Source organism: Notolepis coatsorum, assembly GCF_963971535.1.
Source record: "Notolepis coatsorum genome assembly, chromosome: 15".
Lineage (NCBI taxonomy): Eukaryota > Metazoa > Chordata > Actinopteri > Aulopiformes > Paralepididae > Notolepis > Notolepis coatsorum.
This window is the reverse complement of record NC_140179.1, coordinates 4244344-4262157: the sequence shown is the minus strand read 5'-3', so window position 1 is coordinate 4262157 and position 17814 is coordinate 4244344. Positions and strand designations below refer to the sequence as shown.

Genomic DNA, 17814 nt, shown 5'->3' with positions numbered 1-17814 from the left:
TATTATCTGTTTTGCAGAGCATTTCCTATGTTTCTAGGATGATATGAGTTTTTAGGACATACTGTATATGAGTTTCTTGGAATGGCATGAGAGACAAACAGCTGCCCGTGACGGCTGCCCTGTCGTTACTCGTTACGCAGCAAGTGGCAAGAGCAGTTGTAAAAATAACTCTCCGTCTTGAGAACATTTGCAGCCGTTGCCTGTGGCCTGGTTTTAGTCACAAATAACGAACTTGATACCCCGTCCCACCTCTCACTTCTCCTCCTGAGACACCCAGCTACTCCACCACCAACACACATTCATTCATTCATTCATTCATTCATTCATTCATTCATTCATTCATTCATTCATTCATTCATTCATTCATTTCACTCCACTCCACCTATGTTCTGTAAACAGGAAATGTGTTGTTCAATTAACTGGCTGCATATCAGGCTCTATCAACTGCTTACTGCAACACAAATAGTGAATACAGTAATTTCCTACTGTAATTTCTTAGGACAGGGTGCTACATTTGGCTTTAGTGCCAATGTTCTGGATGTGTGTGTGTGTGTGTGTGTGTGTGTGTGTGTCTGTGTGTCTGTGTGTGTGTGTGCGTGCGTGTGTCTGTGTGTGTGTGTGTGTGTGCGCGTCTGTGTGTGTGTCTGTGTGTGTGTGTGTGCTCTTACCTTGGAGTTGGATTTCTTCTGGATGCCCTCGTAGGTGGCTCCTTCCTCCGACTGGGGGATTCGGGGGGCCTTGCCATCAGCTATCAGCTGCACCGACTCTACCTGCACCATAGGAACACATTCACGAATAAGTCAATGAATATTGCATTCATATAGCGCTTTTCTTATATTGCCTCCTTCACCACCACTGTGTAGCACCCGATCGTGGGCTACGCAGGCTCAACGGCTGCCATTCACCGGCACCAGGAGACAGGGATTTATATTATCTAATGAAGGAGGGGGAGGGATGATTAGGTGGCCTTGATGTCAGAGACCTGATTGGGAATTTGGCCATGAACGTCAGGAAGGAACCCTGCTACTCTTTGCGATAGACGCCCTTGGGTTCTTTAACCTCGGGACCTCTGTTTAACGTCTCGTCAGAAGGACAGCTCATCATAACTGGCCTCATTTATCAATATTTCCAGGTTGAAAGTTGGTTGGTTGAAAAATACTGTGCCACAATTCACTTCACACCCAAGATATGCAAGAGGACTGTTTTCAAGGAAAGTGTTTAAAGATCTCCTCCACTCGAAACTCCTCTTGGCAACAGTGTCTTTTTCACATTCTTTCCCTGGAGAGAGAGGGAGAGCTTCTCTCTGTACTTCCCTGAAATCCTTGCATGCATGCGTGTGTGATGTCACTAATAGGGCAAACCTCTTACGGTCCAATATGTGGCAACCCGACACCTTTAGCTTTGCATATTCATAGAACCTTGCATTCTTAATGATGAGGGTAAAGGTGTGATGCTGCTGAGATATTTTGCTTGATAAATGAGGCCCACTATTTGCTTGTTTAAAGGGGGGGGGGGCATATTTGGTTACTGGGGGGGGGGGGGGGGGGGGGGGGGGGGAGTGTTACACATGGGTGTTTATAGGGGTTGAAGTGTTCCTTTCTTCCCACTTCCACGGTGTGTCTACTCTACTCGTTGGCGATATTCACCGGTATTACTCGACTGTACTATCTTAGGTATTTGCTTGCAAAGTATTGTACTTTCAATGTACAGTAAGCTGCCTTTCAACGGAGGCTAGATCCTCCTCTTATATGCAACCAAGATCTCTTATTATGCAACCAAATGTCAGTCCATGGTGTTGTAACTGTATGGTTAAAAGTGGTGAACCTCACAGGCCTGATCACAGGAGGGGGTGTGTGTGGCTCTTCTGAACGTGATTATATATATATATTATTTTTATTTATTTTTTTTAAATGCAATATCTCCGTAAATAAAGGTGCACTCTGTACGATTTTTTGATCATTTGGAATGAGGAATCTGTAACTGCACGTTGGCTGAGTCTATATGGTCCCTAATGAAAATCTCACCGACTGGTATATGGTACACACGATTAGTTGCTTTACTGTTTCAGTGATATCGCCTGTGTAGGCCAGGCTATAGAGGCCATTTGTTCTTACCTCGCGTCGTTGTGTATATCCAACGCCCTGATGAAGAAGACAACCTAGCTGCTGAAACATCGATCGAATAAATGTACTTTTAAAGTACACTGCATTGGCATAAGAGCCACGGAGTGGGTGGCCCGCCATTCTTAAAAGGAACACCCCCCGGAACACACCGTCTTCTGTATAGAGTCAGACAAGAAGATAGATACCAATTTCCTCTCTGTGCCCTCAGTTGAAAGATATCCGGCTGCAAGCTAGCCCAGCTTAGCACAAATTAATGGATACGCAGATACGGACCGGCTAGCCTATAGCTCTTGGCCAAAAAACATTGTTGTCTGATGGTAAGCGCATTTCCCATAATGTTGGTCCTTTTTTTTATCCACTTTTTTTCTCCCATTTTTCTATATTTTCTCCCATCCCAATTTCGTATCATCCAATTCAACCCCCCCCCCCGTCACGAACGCTGTTTCTTGCCTCCCACAAGCCGGCTGCAATGTGGACTAAGTCATACATAGCACAAGTCCCCTCCGGTACTTGAGGTAACAGCAGTCGCATCTTTTCACCTGCGCAGCTCGATCTCTCAGTGGCGAGGAGTAACGCGTGGGAGGCTCACGCTGCCCCCGACACTTCCTGATTCTACTGCGCAGGCACACCAACCGACCTGTAGGAGTCGCTGTCCACACCGCCCGATCCCCACCCATCAGTTTCCCTCCCCCTAATACGGCCAATGTGTATTAGTACGGACGACCAGCTAAACTGAAAGCAATGTGGAGCGCTGGGCTCGAACAGGCAAGGCTCCGTCATTCGTGGCGAGCGCCTTGCCCACTACGCCACGTAGCCGCCCCCATAATGTTGGTCCTTTAAGTGTTTGATATGTTGATCTCTCTCTCTCTCTCTCTCTCTCTCTCTCTCTCTCTCTCTGCTACTGTGAAATGTAACCTACCTTGCTGCTCTGTCTGATTCCCTGCCTTGTTCTAACCTCCGTCTCCCTGACTGTGCAGAGGACCGTCTGCTGCCGGCCTACGCTGTCTCACGAGAAACACCGCCCGCCAGGACGTTCCTGTGGAGCACGAGGAGTGCTCCTGCTCGCACCTGTCGAACATTCCTGTTTTCTAACCCTGTCTGCATCATGGTACCTATTGGAAACATTAAACAACCTAAACTGCTCCGTTCTCTCTCTCCCTTGTGTTCTGCTCTTGGGCTCCGGTTTAACGCGACCCTAACACCTACAGGAAGAATGTCGCTGCTTTCTGTAGTCGGGTCCCAACTGCTAAATTACTGTATTACCCTGTATTATATTGTCATACACTTTTGACTATTATGTAGACTATTCTGTTTTGTGTTTTTGTGTTTACATGTGATGTATTGTATTATCGTATACATGCACTTTTATTATGTTCTTGTGTGCGATGTACCGCACATTTTTATTGCCGTCTGATATATTGCAAATGTTATTGCATGCTGTCATCTTGGCCAGGTCTCCCTTGCAAAAAGAGATCTTGTATCTCAACGGGACTTCCTGGTTAAATAAATAAAAATAAATGTAAAAATGGTTAGTTACCATGGACTTGATGCCCTCTGGGAAGAGGAAGCGGTTGTAGAGGGTGTCCACGGTGTCGTTAGGCTCCACCGCACACTCCCTCTGCAGCAGGATGGGACCCGTGTCCAGACCGGCGTCGGCCCAGAAGACGGAGAAGCCGGCCTTCTTATCGCCCTGGATCAGGGTCCTGGAGGGAAAGAATAAGAAAAATAAATCTAGCGCCCCCGTCCAGATAAATCTTCCATCTCCTAGTCGTACAGTCACAAAATAAAATTCTGTGAATATCTATGACTCCTGCAGGGAGAATGTAAATGAAAGAGGGTGTGGAGGCGAGAACGCAACCCAAACTTCTTCCAATGGTTTCTTAGTGGGTCCGCAGCCCAGGCAGGCTTCTTCTTACACGGGGAATAAAGTGACGGCGCCGAGGAAGGCTTATTGCTGAAACGTGTATGATGTATTGGATCGCAGGCAATAAAAGTACCTAAAGGACAATTCCGTCAGTGCTGGCTATTTATTTTACTGTCCTAGAGGGAGAAACCTGTTGATTTTGATGACCCTGTCACCTTTCCTTTCCTCTAGCGCAGTGGTTCCCAAACTGTGGTGCGCGCACCCCTTGTGGTGCGCGAGCGCCCTCTAGGTGGTGCGTGACATGAAAAGGCTAATGGTGGTAAAAAAAAAGTTTTTTTTTTTTTTTTTTTTACAATAAAATTTCATACAAATCTTAGTAAAACCTTTAGTATTATGGATATTAAACATGCTGGCAGAGTATTGTCGTGAACATTTTAATTAAATAAAGAAATTCCCTATCCATAGTCGCCGTGGGAAGAGATAAAATAAAAAATGTAATCTGTGCACGGAGACCAGCAACAATTTTTTCTAACAGAAACCCATTGGGGGGTGCGCGAGCTAGGTCGGGAGGTGACAGGGGGTGCACGGCCAAAAAAGTTTGGGAACCGCTGCTCTAGCGCCACCACATGGATTTATAGCCTGGGTCCTGTTGAGGCTGGCAATATCAGAAACTCTTGTTTCTGTCATCTACCCGGTAAGATGTTGAGTGGGGAGATTGAGGAGATTGTTAGGCCTGGGCAGAGGTCTGCACTCTACCGAGTTCATTCTTCTACCTTTTTCTTTATTTGTAGGAGCCTTATGCCAGTGGTTCTCAAACTTTTTTGTTTGTGTTGCCTAAAAACAGAGGGGTGCCTTTTTGCGACCTTTTTGTCACCAAATAATGACTTTCATTTTCCCTTTTCAGGCTATTTAACAATTGGAGGTGGGATTTAGACTTCAAATGAAAAAACATTATTTCACAAGAATAAAACGTATACATACGTATATATATATATACCAAAGATTTTAAATATGAAAATGGATTTTAATATATTTTTGTGACTTCTCAAAATTATCTTCATTCATCATAATTGCCTGGGGGGTCCTGACCCAGCGTTCCTTTTGCAACTGAAAGCACTGAGGAACCCTGCATAATGCATAGACCAATGGAAGTGTGCCATAGAAAGATAAATATAGACCAAGTGGAAGTTAAAACCAAGGCCAAGAACCCAACCAGACCAGGGTCAGACCAGGAGACCATAAAATGATTTTCGACTAAACAAGACCGGGCTTATCTGAGTCCACACATCACCCAGGGCATGGAATTAAGACAATTTAGATTCAAATGAAACAAGGCTGTGAATAACACAATAGGAGTTGGAGAAAGGAGCCCACCCCATTCATTTCACTCATTAACACAGATTTGGATAGATAAGAGGGGTGGAGTGCAGACAGGCCTGCAGGTAGTAAACAGAGATAAGGAGACCAGTTTGCATGGAATTTCAGGCCAAACTGAACTGGCTCCAACCTAGCCATACTGTATGAAGAGGATTTTGTTAGCTCCTGGCACTGTGTTAGCTCCTGGCTCTGTGTTATAGTGTTAGCTCCTGGCTCTGTGTTATAGTGTTAGCTCCTGGCTCTGTGCTAGCTCCTGGCACTGTGTTAGCTCCTGACTCTGTGATAGCTCCTGGCACTGTGTTAGCTCCTGACTCTGTGATAGCTCCTGGCTCTGTGATAGCTCCTGGCACTGCACCAGCCCGCTGGCTCTGCGACAGCTCCGGGCACTTCTATCAGTAACTGCCACTTTTTAGTTTTAAATGCTATGCTAGTCAGTGCAGAACAAACCATTCTAAGTAAATGATATGGCAGTAGGTCCACATACCAATACCTTAGAAGGAACTTAAGAGAACCTGTCATATTATGTCTGGGCAACTATGGTTTTGGAGCTAGATTTGGACAGAACTGTTCGATTTGGATGTGATACTATTGAAAGCTCCTACTCTAAGATTGTACTGTACTCTAATAAACTGTGATATCTGTGAAACTGTGATGATATCTTTTTCTTACACAGGCCTACCGTATATTTGTATGTCTGTATAGTATAGTTTAGATATATTAAGTATAACATAATGACGGAGTTAAAAGTGTATATTGTATAGTAGTGTACATAGGAACCAGTGCCTTCTCAGGAATTTAGCATGTCTATTTTTATCATGCACATCTTATGTCTTCTTATTACCCGTTTTCTATGTCTATTTTATTATTGTATTATTGCACAATCGATGCGGGCATGGCCACCCGCATTTCACTGTATGCCCTGGTATGTATGTGACAAATAAACCTCTTGATTCTTGATTCTTGTCTTGTATGTCATAAATGTCTTGATGAATTGAAAATGGGGGACCCTTATGTAAACAAGACGAAAGTATTTTTTCTGGTCTTAGCAGTTGTTAGTATTGAGCCGTACTGTATTGTACCCATTCTGCAATCTGTTAATAAAGTTTTCAATCAATCAATATTCAATTATTTCCAAGCTCCAGCACACACACACACACACACGCACACACACAAACACACATGTACACACCAACTCTGTAACCTTTCACCCAATCCTTAAGTCCAATGCCCATGTCACTTGTGCTAACCCCCCCCCCCCCCTCACCAGGTGATGGCGGAGGCCCCTCTGTGCAGCGGCAGGATGGAGGGGTGGTAGATGATGGAGCCGTGCTTCGGGTGGTCGATGACGTTCATGGGGATGAACTGGGAGCAGAAGGGCATCACGTTGAGCTCGGCGCCCACCGCCTTGTACGCCTCTACGACCTCCGGGATGGGCTTCCCCTTGACGCGCCAGCGCGGGAACTTGAACACTGGCGTCCCGTCCTTCTCCGCGGCCACCGCTGAGGGGGACATGGGGGGGGGGGTTCCATTAGTGTGGGTAGTCTAACTGCCTTAACCGTCTGTAGTGCAGGTAGTGAAAGGGTTAACCTTCTGTAGTGTGGTAGTGAAAGGGTTAAACAGTGTCTTCAATGAGAGGCTGAGAGGCAGACAGAGAGAAGGTTCTTTATCGAGACAGTAGGACGGCTGAAAGGGAGACAGAGTAGGGGAGATACAGATACATTTTATATTAACGATAGAATAAATTCATATCAAAGCAGGTATAAAGCGCTTACAATGAATACGTTCATAGTCTTTTGTATTTGCTATGATGGTAGAACCACTACCAATAGGAAACTATCATTAATAGGCACTAGGCTGTGCTATGTAACACCCATTTAATTGGCTTGCATTACAGGCACATTTTCCAAAATCACGAAAATGGCACAAGGACCAGTGATGTGTTTTTTCATATCAATAATGTTTTTGTTTTCTTTTTATTTACTTTAGATTGACAGCTTTTTTTTTTTCAAATTCTTATGAAATTTGAATATTGAAATGAATTCTGACAGCCCTAGTATGTGAATTCATTAAATGATTGGCATTCCCCTCAGTGGTCGTTCACCAACGCTACCGTCAGTGACAGTGTGAGTGGTCGTGAAGTGAGTAGGGGGTCGTGGGGAGAGTATTTTCCGGTCCCTCCCGGTTCTACCGGTTCTACCGGTTCTACCCTGCCTGCACCAGGGGGCGGGGCCTCTGGTCTGTGTCAGTGTCACACAACCCACCAGAGTACTGGCGGGGTCACATGGAAAAGCACACTTTCACCCTGACCTGCTCTACACCCACAACCGGTAGAGAGAGAGAGAGAGAGAGAGAGAGAGAGAGAGAGAGAGAGAGAGAGAGAGAGAGAGAGAGAGAGAGAGAGATAACGAGAGTGAGTGAGTTCAGGGAGAGTTCAGGGAGAGTTCAGGGAGACATTTGCAGCGCCTACAATTAGGTACATAATGTACGTTATGTTATAGCCATAAGTAATATATTTACGTATTGTATTGCAAATGTCACATGTGTACACATTACAAATAAGTATATATAATAATATTATAAAATTTTCTTTTTACGTTTTCAGAAAACGTTTAAATTCCCCTGTTGGGGATCGAACCCTAACCGTAACCCTAACTTTACATCTTAAGCATAACGGTTAAGTGAATGTTAAAACTAACCTCAACTCTAACTATAATCATAGTTAGATAGTGGCGAGAGCACCCGCCTGTGACTGCAATGATTGTTGGTTCAACTCCTGGTTGCATCGTTTGTTTTGGACTTGTAATGGGAAATATTAAAGGACTAAACGATGAGCCGTTTACAAATCATTATTAATAATAATAAGAACGTTTATTTCACCGTGGCCACAAATGAAAGGACAGTTTATAGTCAGAGACAATAATTATGTTAACACATTAGCGTCTGGCCATAGACTGACCCAGAGCGCTGTTCAGACATATGTTAAATACACAGTTGTCAGACATAACATAATATCAGATATGATGATGAAGGTAAACAAAAATGGTTCTCAGTCACTGGGAGCAACAACAAATAAGCTATGGCTGGGGAGATGTCGGAGTCTTCTTAAAGAGACATACACACATTAACCAGTCAAGCTGGTCACACTGAAAGTCACGCTGTATAACATGATGTCTCAACACAGATCTATAAGGACATGATAATATATTTCACGACAGACTTTTGCCAATACAATTCATAATTGGGACTCAAAGGTAAGAACCCCTGCTTGCACTTGGCCATCAAGTGGTCATCGGTGCCCCCTCTATTCCAAAGTTAGCTGAAGAGGATCTAGGGCTCCGTCTTCCACCCTGGAGGAATGAACCCTTTCACTACCACACTACAGAAGGTTAACCCTTTCACTACCGCACTACAGAAGGTTAACCCTTTCACTACCGCACTACAGAAGGTTAACCCTTTCACAGACGGTTGTGGTTGTGAAAGGGCTAACCCTTTGCCGTGTGGCAGTGAAAGGGTTAACCTTCTGTATTGTCGCAGTGAAAGGGTTAACCTTCTGTAATGTGGCAGTGAAAGGGTTAACCTTCTGTAAGGTGGTAGTGAAAGGGTTAACCTTCTGTAATGTGGTAGTGAAAGGGTTAACCTTCTGGTATTGTCACAGTGAAAGGGTTAACCTTCTGTATTGTCGCAGTGAAAGGGTTAACCTTCTGTATTGTCGCAGTGAAAGGGTTAACCTTCTGTAATGTGACAGTGAAAGGGTTAACCTTCTGTAATGTGGTAGTGAAAGGGTTAACCTTCTGTATTGTCGCAGTGAAAGGGTTAACCTTCTGTATTGTCACAGTGAAAGGGTTAACTTTCTGTATTGTCGCAGTGAAAGGGTCAAACAGTCGATCGACTCACACCGTCCATGATGATGCACACTGGGCTTTAGGTTGCATCATTAAAGCCTCCGAATATAGAGTTGTCGCCTCGGCGCTGTGTCTCCCACAGACCCCGTAGAGAGGGTGGCCTCTGCCCCCGCCCGCCGCCACAATGGGGCCACTATCCCGCGTCTAATGTGGGATAAAGGCATATCTTTTGTGCTGCAGACCTGCGGCAGAGTCAGCAACACCGCTTTAGGAGCATCTATCTACTGTACCTCGCTCACAGGCTGGGGCCCGAGGCCAGAGAGAGACTGCTGTCACCTACGTAGATATGACTGACACTTGGGGAGGGGCATACATTTTTTTTTATTGTCATTAAATTATATAAAATGATATATATGTAACGGTTGTGACATCGTCCCCTTAAACTTCGATGCCCCGAGGGAGTTTCGAACCCGGGTCTCCCACGCCGCGGGCAACCATACACACCGCTATACCAAGAAGTGAACTCACTGCTTTGTTTTTTTTTATCTTTTCCCCCCTCCTTTTTCCTCCGATTTTCTCCCATCCCAATGTTAGTCGTTATGCCAATTCCCAATCCCCTTCCTGGTCGCTGCGCACTTACCCCCCACAGTCGGTCTGGGAGAGTGGAGGCTACCACGTGCTTCCTCCGACACACGTCCAGCCAATCAACCGCTTCTTTTCACCTGGCAGCGCGGATTCTCACTGAGAGGGCGTAGCGTGTGGGAGGATCACACTATCCCACTCAAGTCCTATCCGCGCTTAGCAGGCGGCCCGACCGAACTGTAGGAGTCGCTGTTTACAACGACCCGGACCCACCCCGCCAGCTTCTCCCACCCTCTAATACTGCCAATTGTATTAGTGCGAACGGCCAGCCAAGCTGGTGACAACCCCGGAGCTGTGAGCTGGATTCGAACAGGCGAATCCAGCCGCTCCGGGGTTGGTGACGAACGCAATCTCTGTTACGCCACCTGACCGCCCGAACTCACTGCTTTGTAACGTGTCTATGTGTCTTTTGAGGGTGAGAGTGAGTTTAACCCATAGAGCACCGCTACTCGGCCCGGTCACTTCACAACAACATCTGAAGTCCATCGTGACTGCGCTTCGCGGTACCATCCGTTACACATATATATATATATGTTTTTTTTTTCTACCAGCACCTACACTGTGTAGTGTATTGAAAGGGGACCCCTATTAACTGTTACACTGCTGAACAGCATGCTGGATACAGCTTGTTAGCTAGCCAGGTAACAGTCTGTTAACAGCTGGGAGAGGCTCTGTTGCTACAGTATATTCAAGGACAGAAAAGAATGATGGAGAATGAAAAAAGAGAGACTGGGGATGTTACAGTGTAGCAAAGTAAATTTGCCATTGTGTTTGTCCCTTTCGGAAATGAATGCTTTTGTTTCCAGCAATCACATTAGCCTGGTCCGACTGTAATGACAACAGCCAGCTATAGCTCGCTTGTTTGATTATCACACTACATTATGAATTGAAAATGGGGGACCCTGATGTAAACAAGACGAAAGTCTTTCTCTGGTCTGCATCCCCTTAACAATTGTGTGTATTGAGCCGTACTGTATTGTACCCATTCTGCAATCTGTTAATAAAGTTTTCAATCAATCAATCAATCACACATTTGCTCAAACTCTGTGTGTGTGTGTGTGTGTGTGTGTGTGTGTGTGTGGGGGGGGGGGGGGGGGGTCTTCGAATAGTAGTCAAATAGTGCCCAGTGACTATCGAATAGTCATTTTGTGAGTTTTGCCCGTTCCTAACTGACACAGACTGAGAGCCAGGGGACAGAAAAAAACAAATAGACAGACTCACAAACAAAGATAGTATTTAGAGTCGAGATAGTAACTAACTCACCCAGGGGGTCTGCCTTGCCATCCTTGTCCGGGACGGTGAACACGCCAACTACCTTGTGACCCTGCTTCCTCAAGTTGGCGTACACTTCCTGTCCAAACACGCTCTGGCCAATCAGAGCTAGTTTCAGCTTATTCTGGTAATAACACTGTAACAGAGCAAGCAGCGGATTAAGCAACATAAATCAAATCAAATCAAATCAAATCAAATCAAATCAAATAAAGTGTATTTGTAAGGCCCCGACACGACACGTTAATGTCCCCATGGGCCGGACACGTCTTCTTTAAACAAGTCAAGAAGAAACATCACAATAAATCAAGAACAAAACAAAAACACCATGAAGTTCAAAAAATTTTAAATAAATGAATGCCCATGTACATTATATGCAGACATAAAGGACAGGGATTTTTTTTATTCACTAGAAGTTGAGCCCTGTGAGAGAATATATTAAGAGTGACTACCATAGGTTTCATTCTCTCTACTGTTACCTCCCACCCTACACTATATTATGACAGATTTGACAGTTATGGAAATATGGACTTAAATCTAACAGGTCTTCTCAGATGGGGGTCCATGACGGACTCCTGAAATCTAAATCCCATTAGTGTTGCACAGCCTAATGGTTATCAACTTGGGGTGTCCTTGATATGGAAAAGGGTGAGGGCCACTGATATGGGCTGTGTATAAATACTACTCTTCAGATTTGCCTATAATATGTATGAAATTGTTGACAAATTGTGTGTCTTGTTTTGTAAGCTCATGGTCGCTGACTGTAAATAAGGGAAACCTCAGTGTCTTGTGAGTTTAAATAAAGGTTTGAACATTTAAAATGAAATGAAATGATTCTGTCTGGCTGAAAGGCACATGTGCTACTATGTCCTTCCCTCTCGAAATGTTAAGTAACCTCTTTCTCTGGGGAGCACGCCCAATACATGCTATAATACATGTAGTGTATGACGACATTAGGGGAGCACCCGTTTCTGTGACACCGCATTGGCTGTTGAGAGTACAGCTGGGACGCCTCCAAAAAAAACATGAAGCTCATGTCCAAGTGCATGTGTTCAACTTCAATTCAAGAGGAGGGCATGTTCAAGAGGAGGGCACGCTCATGTTCAAGAGGAGGGCACGCTCATGTTCAAGAGGAGGGCACGCTCATGTTCAAGAGGAGGGTCAGACGCCACATGCCGGCGGGGGGGGGGGGGGTGTAGTTCTCAGGTTCCTGTCAAATGTATGATGGCAGCGTTTGGTTTCTACTGCTATGGAGGGGACTTCTTAAGACAAAGCATTGCTTGAATGCAAGTAAAGTGTGTAAATATCCAAATGTAAACAACCCTCGGGGGGGGGGGGGGGGGTGTGCGTGTGTGTGTGTGTGGCACAGTTCATACAAGAATGTCAGCCCAAATCGCTTCACAGAATTAAAATAGACATAATAATAACAATCTGAGCATGAAATAAAAGACAGAATAAAAGCAATGTGGAGAATAAGACAAATATAAGGGAGAATATTTGTCGAAGACGGATCATACGTTTAACCGGTAAGGACTGTTTTATTAGCCTATAACTGGAAGTCGATTGTTGTGCCCCTGGGGCGGGGTACCATTGATACAAGTACCAACTATAAGCCCCGGTCAGTCCAGTCCATCCACGATCCCCCCATACAGTCTGCTGCTGATGCAATGCAACTCTTACTTACAGTGTACGTACAGTGAGGACAGTGAGTACTGCGAGCAGCGTGCGTAAAAGTAACGTGGCACATTGGCGACGCGCCGACGGTACAAAACGCGCATAATGTCAAATTAAAATGAACGCGGACAGCCCCCCATTATTGATTGATTGATAACTGTATTAACAGATTGCAGAATGGGTACAGTACAGTTCAATACATACAATTGATAAGGGGGTGCAGACCAGAGAAAGACTTTCGTCTTGTTTACATCAGGGTCTCCCCCATTTTCAATTCATCATACTAGTCTGCAATTCTGCACACGAAGAAGATGAGGCTGACTCATTCATGGATCAAGCGAGAATGAAATATCAGCTGCAGTGACACATCCATAAATGCCATGACGCGCAAACCATGGCGAGCGTCCAGGGTTGTTGTCGTCAGTACTATAGGATGTATATTACGCAGCTATAACGGAATATATACTAGCGATTGATTCCGTGCAGCATATAGTCCGAGGAGGCGAAACACATCAACAACGTTACTCACTGAGGTGGTGGAGAATCTCCTTATGACCTGGTTCGCTGTCCACAACATTATTGCGTTGTTGTTGTTGTTGTCTATAGTTGGAAAAGCAAATTAAAAGACACAGCAGTAGAATTAGTCCGACCTGATGGACAGTCACACGCACACACGCACACACACACACCTCCCTCTGCCCCTCTCTCTTCTGTGTGGCAGCGGCTTGGGCTCGCCACAGCCAGCTTATACTCGACGACACTCGTGTACGTGCCTCTGTCTGTTGTACGTGCGCGCTCACGTCGACCGTCGGGTCACGCACGGGGAATATGAACGACAGAATTACATAATCATCATGTCTGTGCCGGTGCTCGCCGGTACACAGACAGTACAGTTAGTATACACACAGGACTGTGTGACACAGTGGGTACACACACACGCTTACCTGCTCCTTGATCTCATCCTGCTTTTCTAAACCTTGGAACGTCAGCCTGTGCCTACATTTACAGTAATTTAGCCGACACTGTACTGTAGCTATGACGACGCTCAGAATGCACGTTACCTTGTGTGGTATTATAGCCTCATTTCCATTTAAATGATCTTATAAAAAATATATATGATTATAATTCGAATTATTATATACAGAGAGAGAGAGAATGTTACGTTATCAGCAAGCATAAATATGTTTGGCTTGTTAGGATCATTCGAATCCTCACACACACACACACACACACACACACACACACACACACACACTCACACACACACACAGACACACACACACTCACGCACACTCACACACACACACTCACACACGCGCACACACACACACACACACACACAACCAATCAATCAATCACAAACTACAGTATAGCATAATTTATTGATATACTGTAATAAAACCTTTCATCCCATCTGGTGTAGATCTCAATGATAAGGGTGTAAACATATCCTGTGCTCCGCAGGGAGTGCAAAGGCTTAAGTCAAGTCAATTCACACTATACCAAACATGTGGCTATATTCACACTACCAAACATGTGGCTCTTTATACAACCAAACATGTGGTTTTCACAGCTGTCTGGCCAAGGAGGGATTTATTCAGTTGTGTAAATGAGTGGATCTCCTGGGGGGGTCCCTCCCCAGCAAGATGGGTCATGTGACGTCCCTGTTATTTCATTGACTAATGAAGTTAGCCGTAACATTAACATTAAAGCTGCAGTAGGCAACTTCTGAGAAATTAGCAAGAGTGAGTTGACAGGTCTGCCCAACAGAAATAGAGTGAGCTCTGCATCACGTGTCAAGTCAAGTCAAGTCAAGTCAAATCAAGTCAAGTCAAGAGTTTTATTTGTCACGGCATACAATGAAATGCGGGTGGTCTTGCCCGCAACGATGTGCAATACAGTGGTACAACATATAATAGAATCCAATACAAAAACATTGTGCAATAACAGGTAACAGGTAACATGGTGTGACATCAGAATCGGTATCTGTACATAGTTATTTACAGAGCATATAGGACATGCTAGGTAGCTTTAGTAGTGCAATACACTACTGTTGCTAATACTGATTTAAAGTGGCCTTTCCTTTTGGCAATAATAAGTGTGAGTGTGTGCGGCATGAGTGTGTGCCCGCTCATGTTGAAGTGTTAAAGTGGCTGCTAGTGTGTGAGCGTGCACAGCGTGTGTGTCGTGTGTGTGCTCGTGTGTGCTTGTGTGTGGATAGTTCAGTGTTCTGTGGTACTCAAGCCCATGCAGACATAACAAAGGGTCTCCACAGACTCCCAGAGCACCAGCAGCTTTGGAATGAACTATAGTTTGGTTTTAGTTTTCCGACGCGACTCCAGGAACACGAACACCACTTGGCCGGTCAAAAACATCGGACTGGCCAAAAACAACAGCTCCCTGCTGCGTCAATAACCAATCAGAGGTTTTTGGCAAAGTAAGACCGCCATTGTGTTCCTTGTCAAAAAAGTACACACAATGTGTAAAACCACCTGCCAATCAGAGGCTTGGAAATATTTTTCATAATTTTTTTTATATTTAGCTTAAAGCTGCTGTTGCAGGTAAACTGACTCTTGCCTATACAGCTTTAAGTGTATAGTGTTGAGGAAAAGACGTGGAAGACATAATGGTCTGGTTTTCAAAGAAGATAAATAACAGTATTGTTTAGCTTACCATATCATGTAGTCCAGTGGTTCTCAACTGGTCGAGCCTCGGGACCCAACATTTTCCTTAGTCATTAAGTCGCGACCCAAATTTCTTAACCACTATGATTTTTTTTTTGCTGTAATACACAATCTTTCATGCAATGTTAAAAACATGAAATAAACTCAAAGTGCAACAAAAGTGCAACTAGGGCTAAAAACCCAATGAAATAAAATTATAATAAATAATAATATGCTTCTTAGCAGATTTCTTAGCTTAACATAACATACCTAAGTTTGGAGGAACTAATGGGATAACTGGGGTTGCAACAAAAGTGCAACTAGGGCTAAAAACACAATGAAATAAAATAAAATAACAATAACAATAACAATAACAATAATAATAATAATAATAATAATAATAATAATAATAATAATAATAATAATAATAATAATAATAATAATAATAATAATAATAATAATAATAATAATAAATAATATATCCTTCTTAGCAGACTTCTTAGCTTAACATCCCAGGGAACTAATGTGATAACTGGGGATGATGTTTGCTCCTGACAAGAGTCTCAAAGTCTGGGGTGATGGTAGACAAAGCAACTCTGAGGTCATGCTCAATGTCCAATCTGTTCCTCTGCTTTGTCTTAAGCCACTTCCACAAAGATAGGTAGCAAAAAAAAAATATTATAATTTTTACTTTTTTTACACACACATCAAACCCCCCCCCCCCCGCTTTTGGGTCGCGACCCACCAGTTGAGAAACACTGACTACACAAGATCACAAGCATCTGTCTGGACCCTCCTCCATTCCATCCAATCATAGCTCATGTTTTTATATAGTTGGCCCGGTGACAAAACAAAAACTGCTATTGGGCTGGTTCTTTCCTGTCAGCTCATAAGACCATATTTCTTGATTTCCGATCCAACGTGTGTTTCCTATGATGGAAGTAAACAGGGGTGATATATAATATCAATATTATTAGGCTACCTAAAGGTATTTTGAGATATGAAATAGACATGATATGTTACACCCCTGTGGTTTATATGGCTATAACAATATTATAATCAACATTTGCTCCATTATGTGTTACAATAGCAGCAACACATTTGACCATTCTCTCCAGCGCAGCAGCGCATCTGACAGTCCCGGGGAAGTTGTGATGGAGATCATTTACTTTTTGTGCAATTCTTTTCATTTGTTTGATTTTTTCTAATTTTGCCATTTCCAACAAGCTTTTGTAATGTGATACTTAAAAATGCGTATAAAAATATATTGATGCTGTAACATGGCTAATGGATAGATTTCTGTCTCCAAGTAAAATTACATCCTCCATGTGACAAGACTCCCACACTCCACGTCCTCGTTTCCACACTTCCCTCTGGAAACACCAGTTTACTTTATGGGGAATTAGTTCACGACTTCCAGTGTACGCAAGCGCACTCATTACCACACATATCCATCAGCTTAACCCATATATATCTCAATGAAAACCAGCCTAAACAAAGGGTGAATCAAAGGAAGGAAAATGGAGGAGAAACTATCATATTCCTCTCGTTAACCATTTGATTCCTTTCATTTCTAACATTCCTCCCCCCTTGCAACAACAAAAAAACAACATGAACCAACCTATTTGTTTTTTTTCTTAAGTATTTTCCCATTTCTTTGTGACCTCAACAGAGACACTATAATTTCACACGCCCCCCATCTAAAGACACCCAGCTGTTCCCATATAGCCAACACCTATCCCAAGCCCTCTGACCATGTGCCACTGCCAGCCACCACGTTCTCTTTTCCTGGCAAATACACTACAGTCAAGTTATATGGTTGATAAAACGAAGCTCAGTCAGATAACACTCTCTGATTGGATGCCTTGAACTTTACTTTTCGGGGGAGAACAATCCAAGGACGCACAGTTAAAACGGGCTTGGGAACAGGGACTCATACAAAGTCAAATAGTATGAGGCCAAATACCAAATGACCTCAGCTACAGAAGGAAACAGTGGAGGTGTGGTTTGAACAACTAAATCAAAGAACCTCGTCATGGTAAATCTTGACTGAGCTCCTGATTCCAAAAACCACCTGGACATGATATATTTTGCCTTCAAACTTAGGAAACCCAGTATGGTATAGAGGTTTACTGATTACGCCAAAGCATCTTACAGCAGCATGGGTGCATGGGTTTTCTAACGCATGGAGTGCCATACTGTTAGCGGGTAAGGCAACTAACTCCCGCGCATTACCCACCTCCAACTCCGACTTTGAACATCATCTCAGAGGGGAGAGCGTACAGTTGTACCCGCTTTGGTGAAGATGAGCATCCCACTAGAAAGGATGAGAGGAACCAAGGCACTCAACTTTTAGTGAA

General features: G+C 44.0%; 1 protein-coding gene across 1 annotated transcript in view; it reads right to left on the bottom strand.

Annotated features, from left to right (window-relative positions):
* aldh1l2 (aldehyde dehydrogenase 1 family, member L2) overlaps positions 1–13496 on the bottom strand; it is a 38726-nt gene extending 25230 nt beyond the window's left edge. The window contains exons 1-5 of the mRNA XM_084330589.1: positions 13321–13496; positions 11112–11256; positions 6629–6863; positions 3661–3826; positions 669–770 (exon numbers count right to left, since the gene is read on the bottom strand). Of these exons, the coding sequence (XP_084186715.1) occupies positions 669–770; positions 3661–3826; positions 6629–6863; positions 11112–11256; positions 13321–13368 (696 nt within the window). The 5' untranslated portion in view covers positions 13369–13496. The remainder of the gene's footprint in view (positions 1–668; positions 771–3660; positions 3827–6628; positions 6864–11111; positions 11257–13320) is intronic.
* Positions 13497–17814: the final 4318 nt, after the last annotated feature.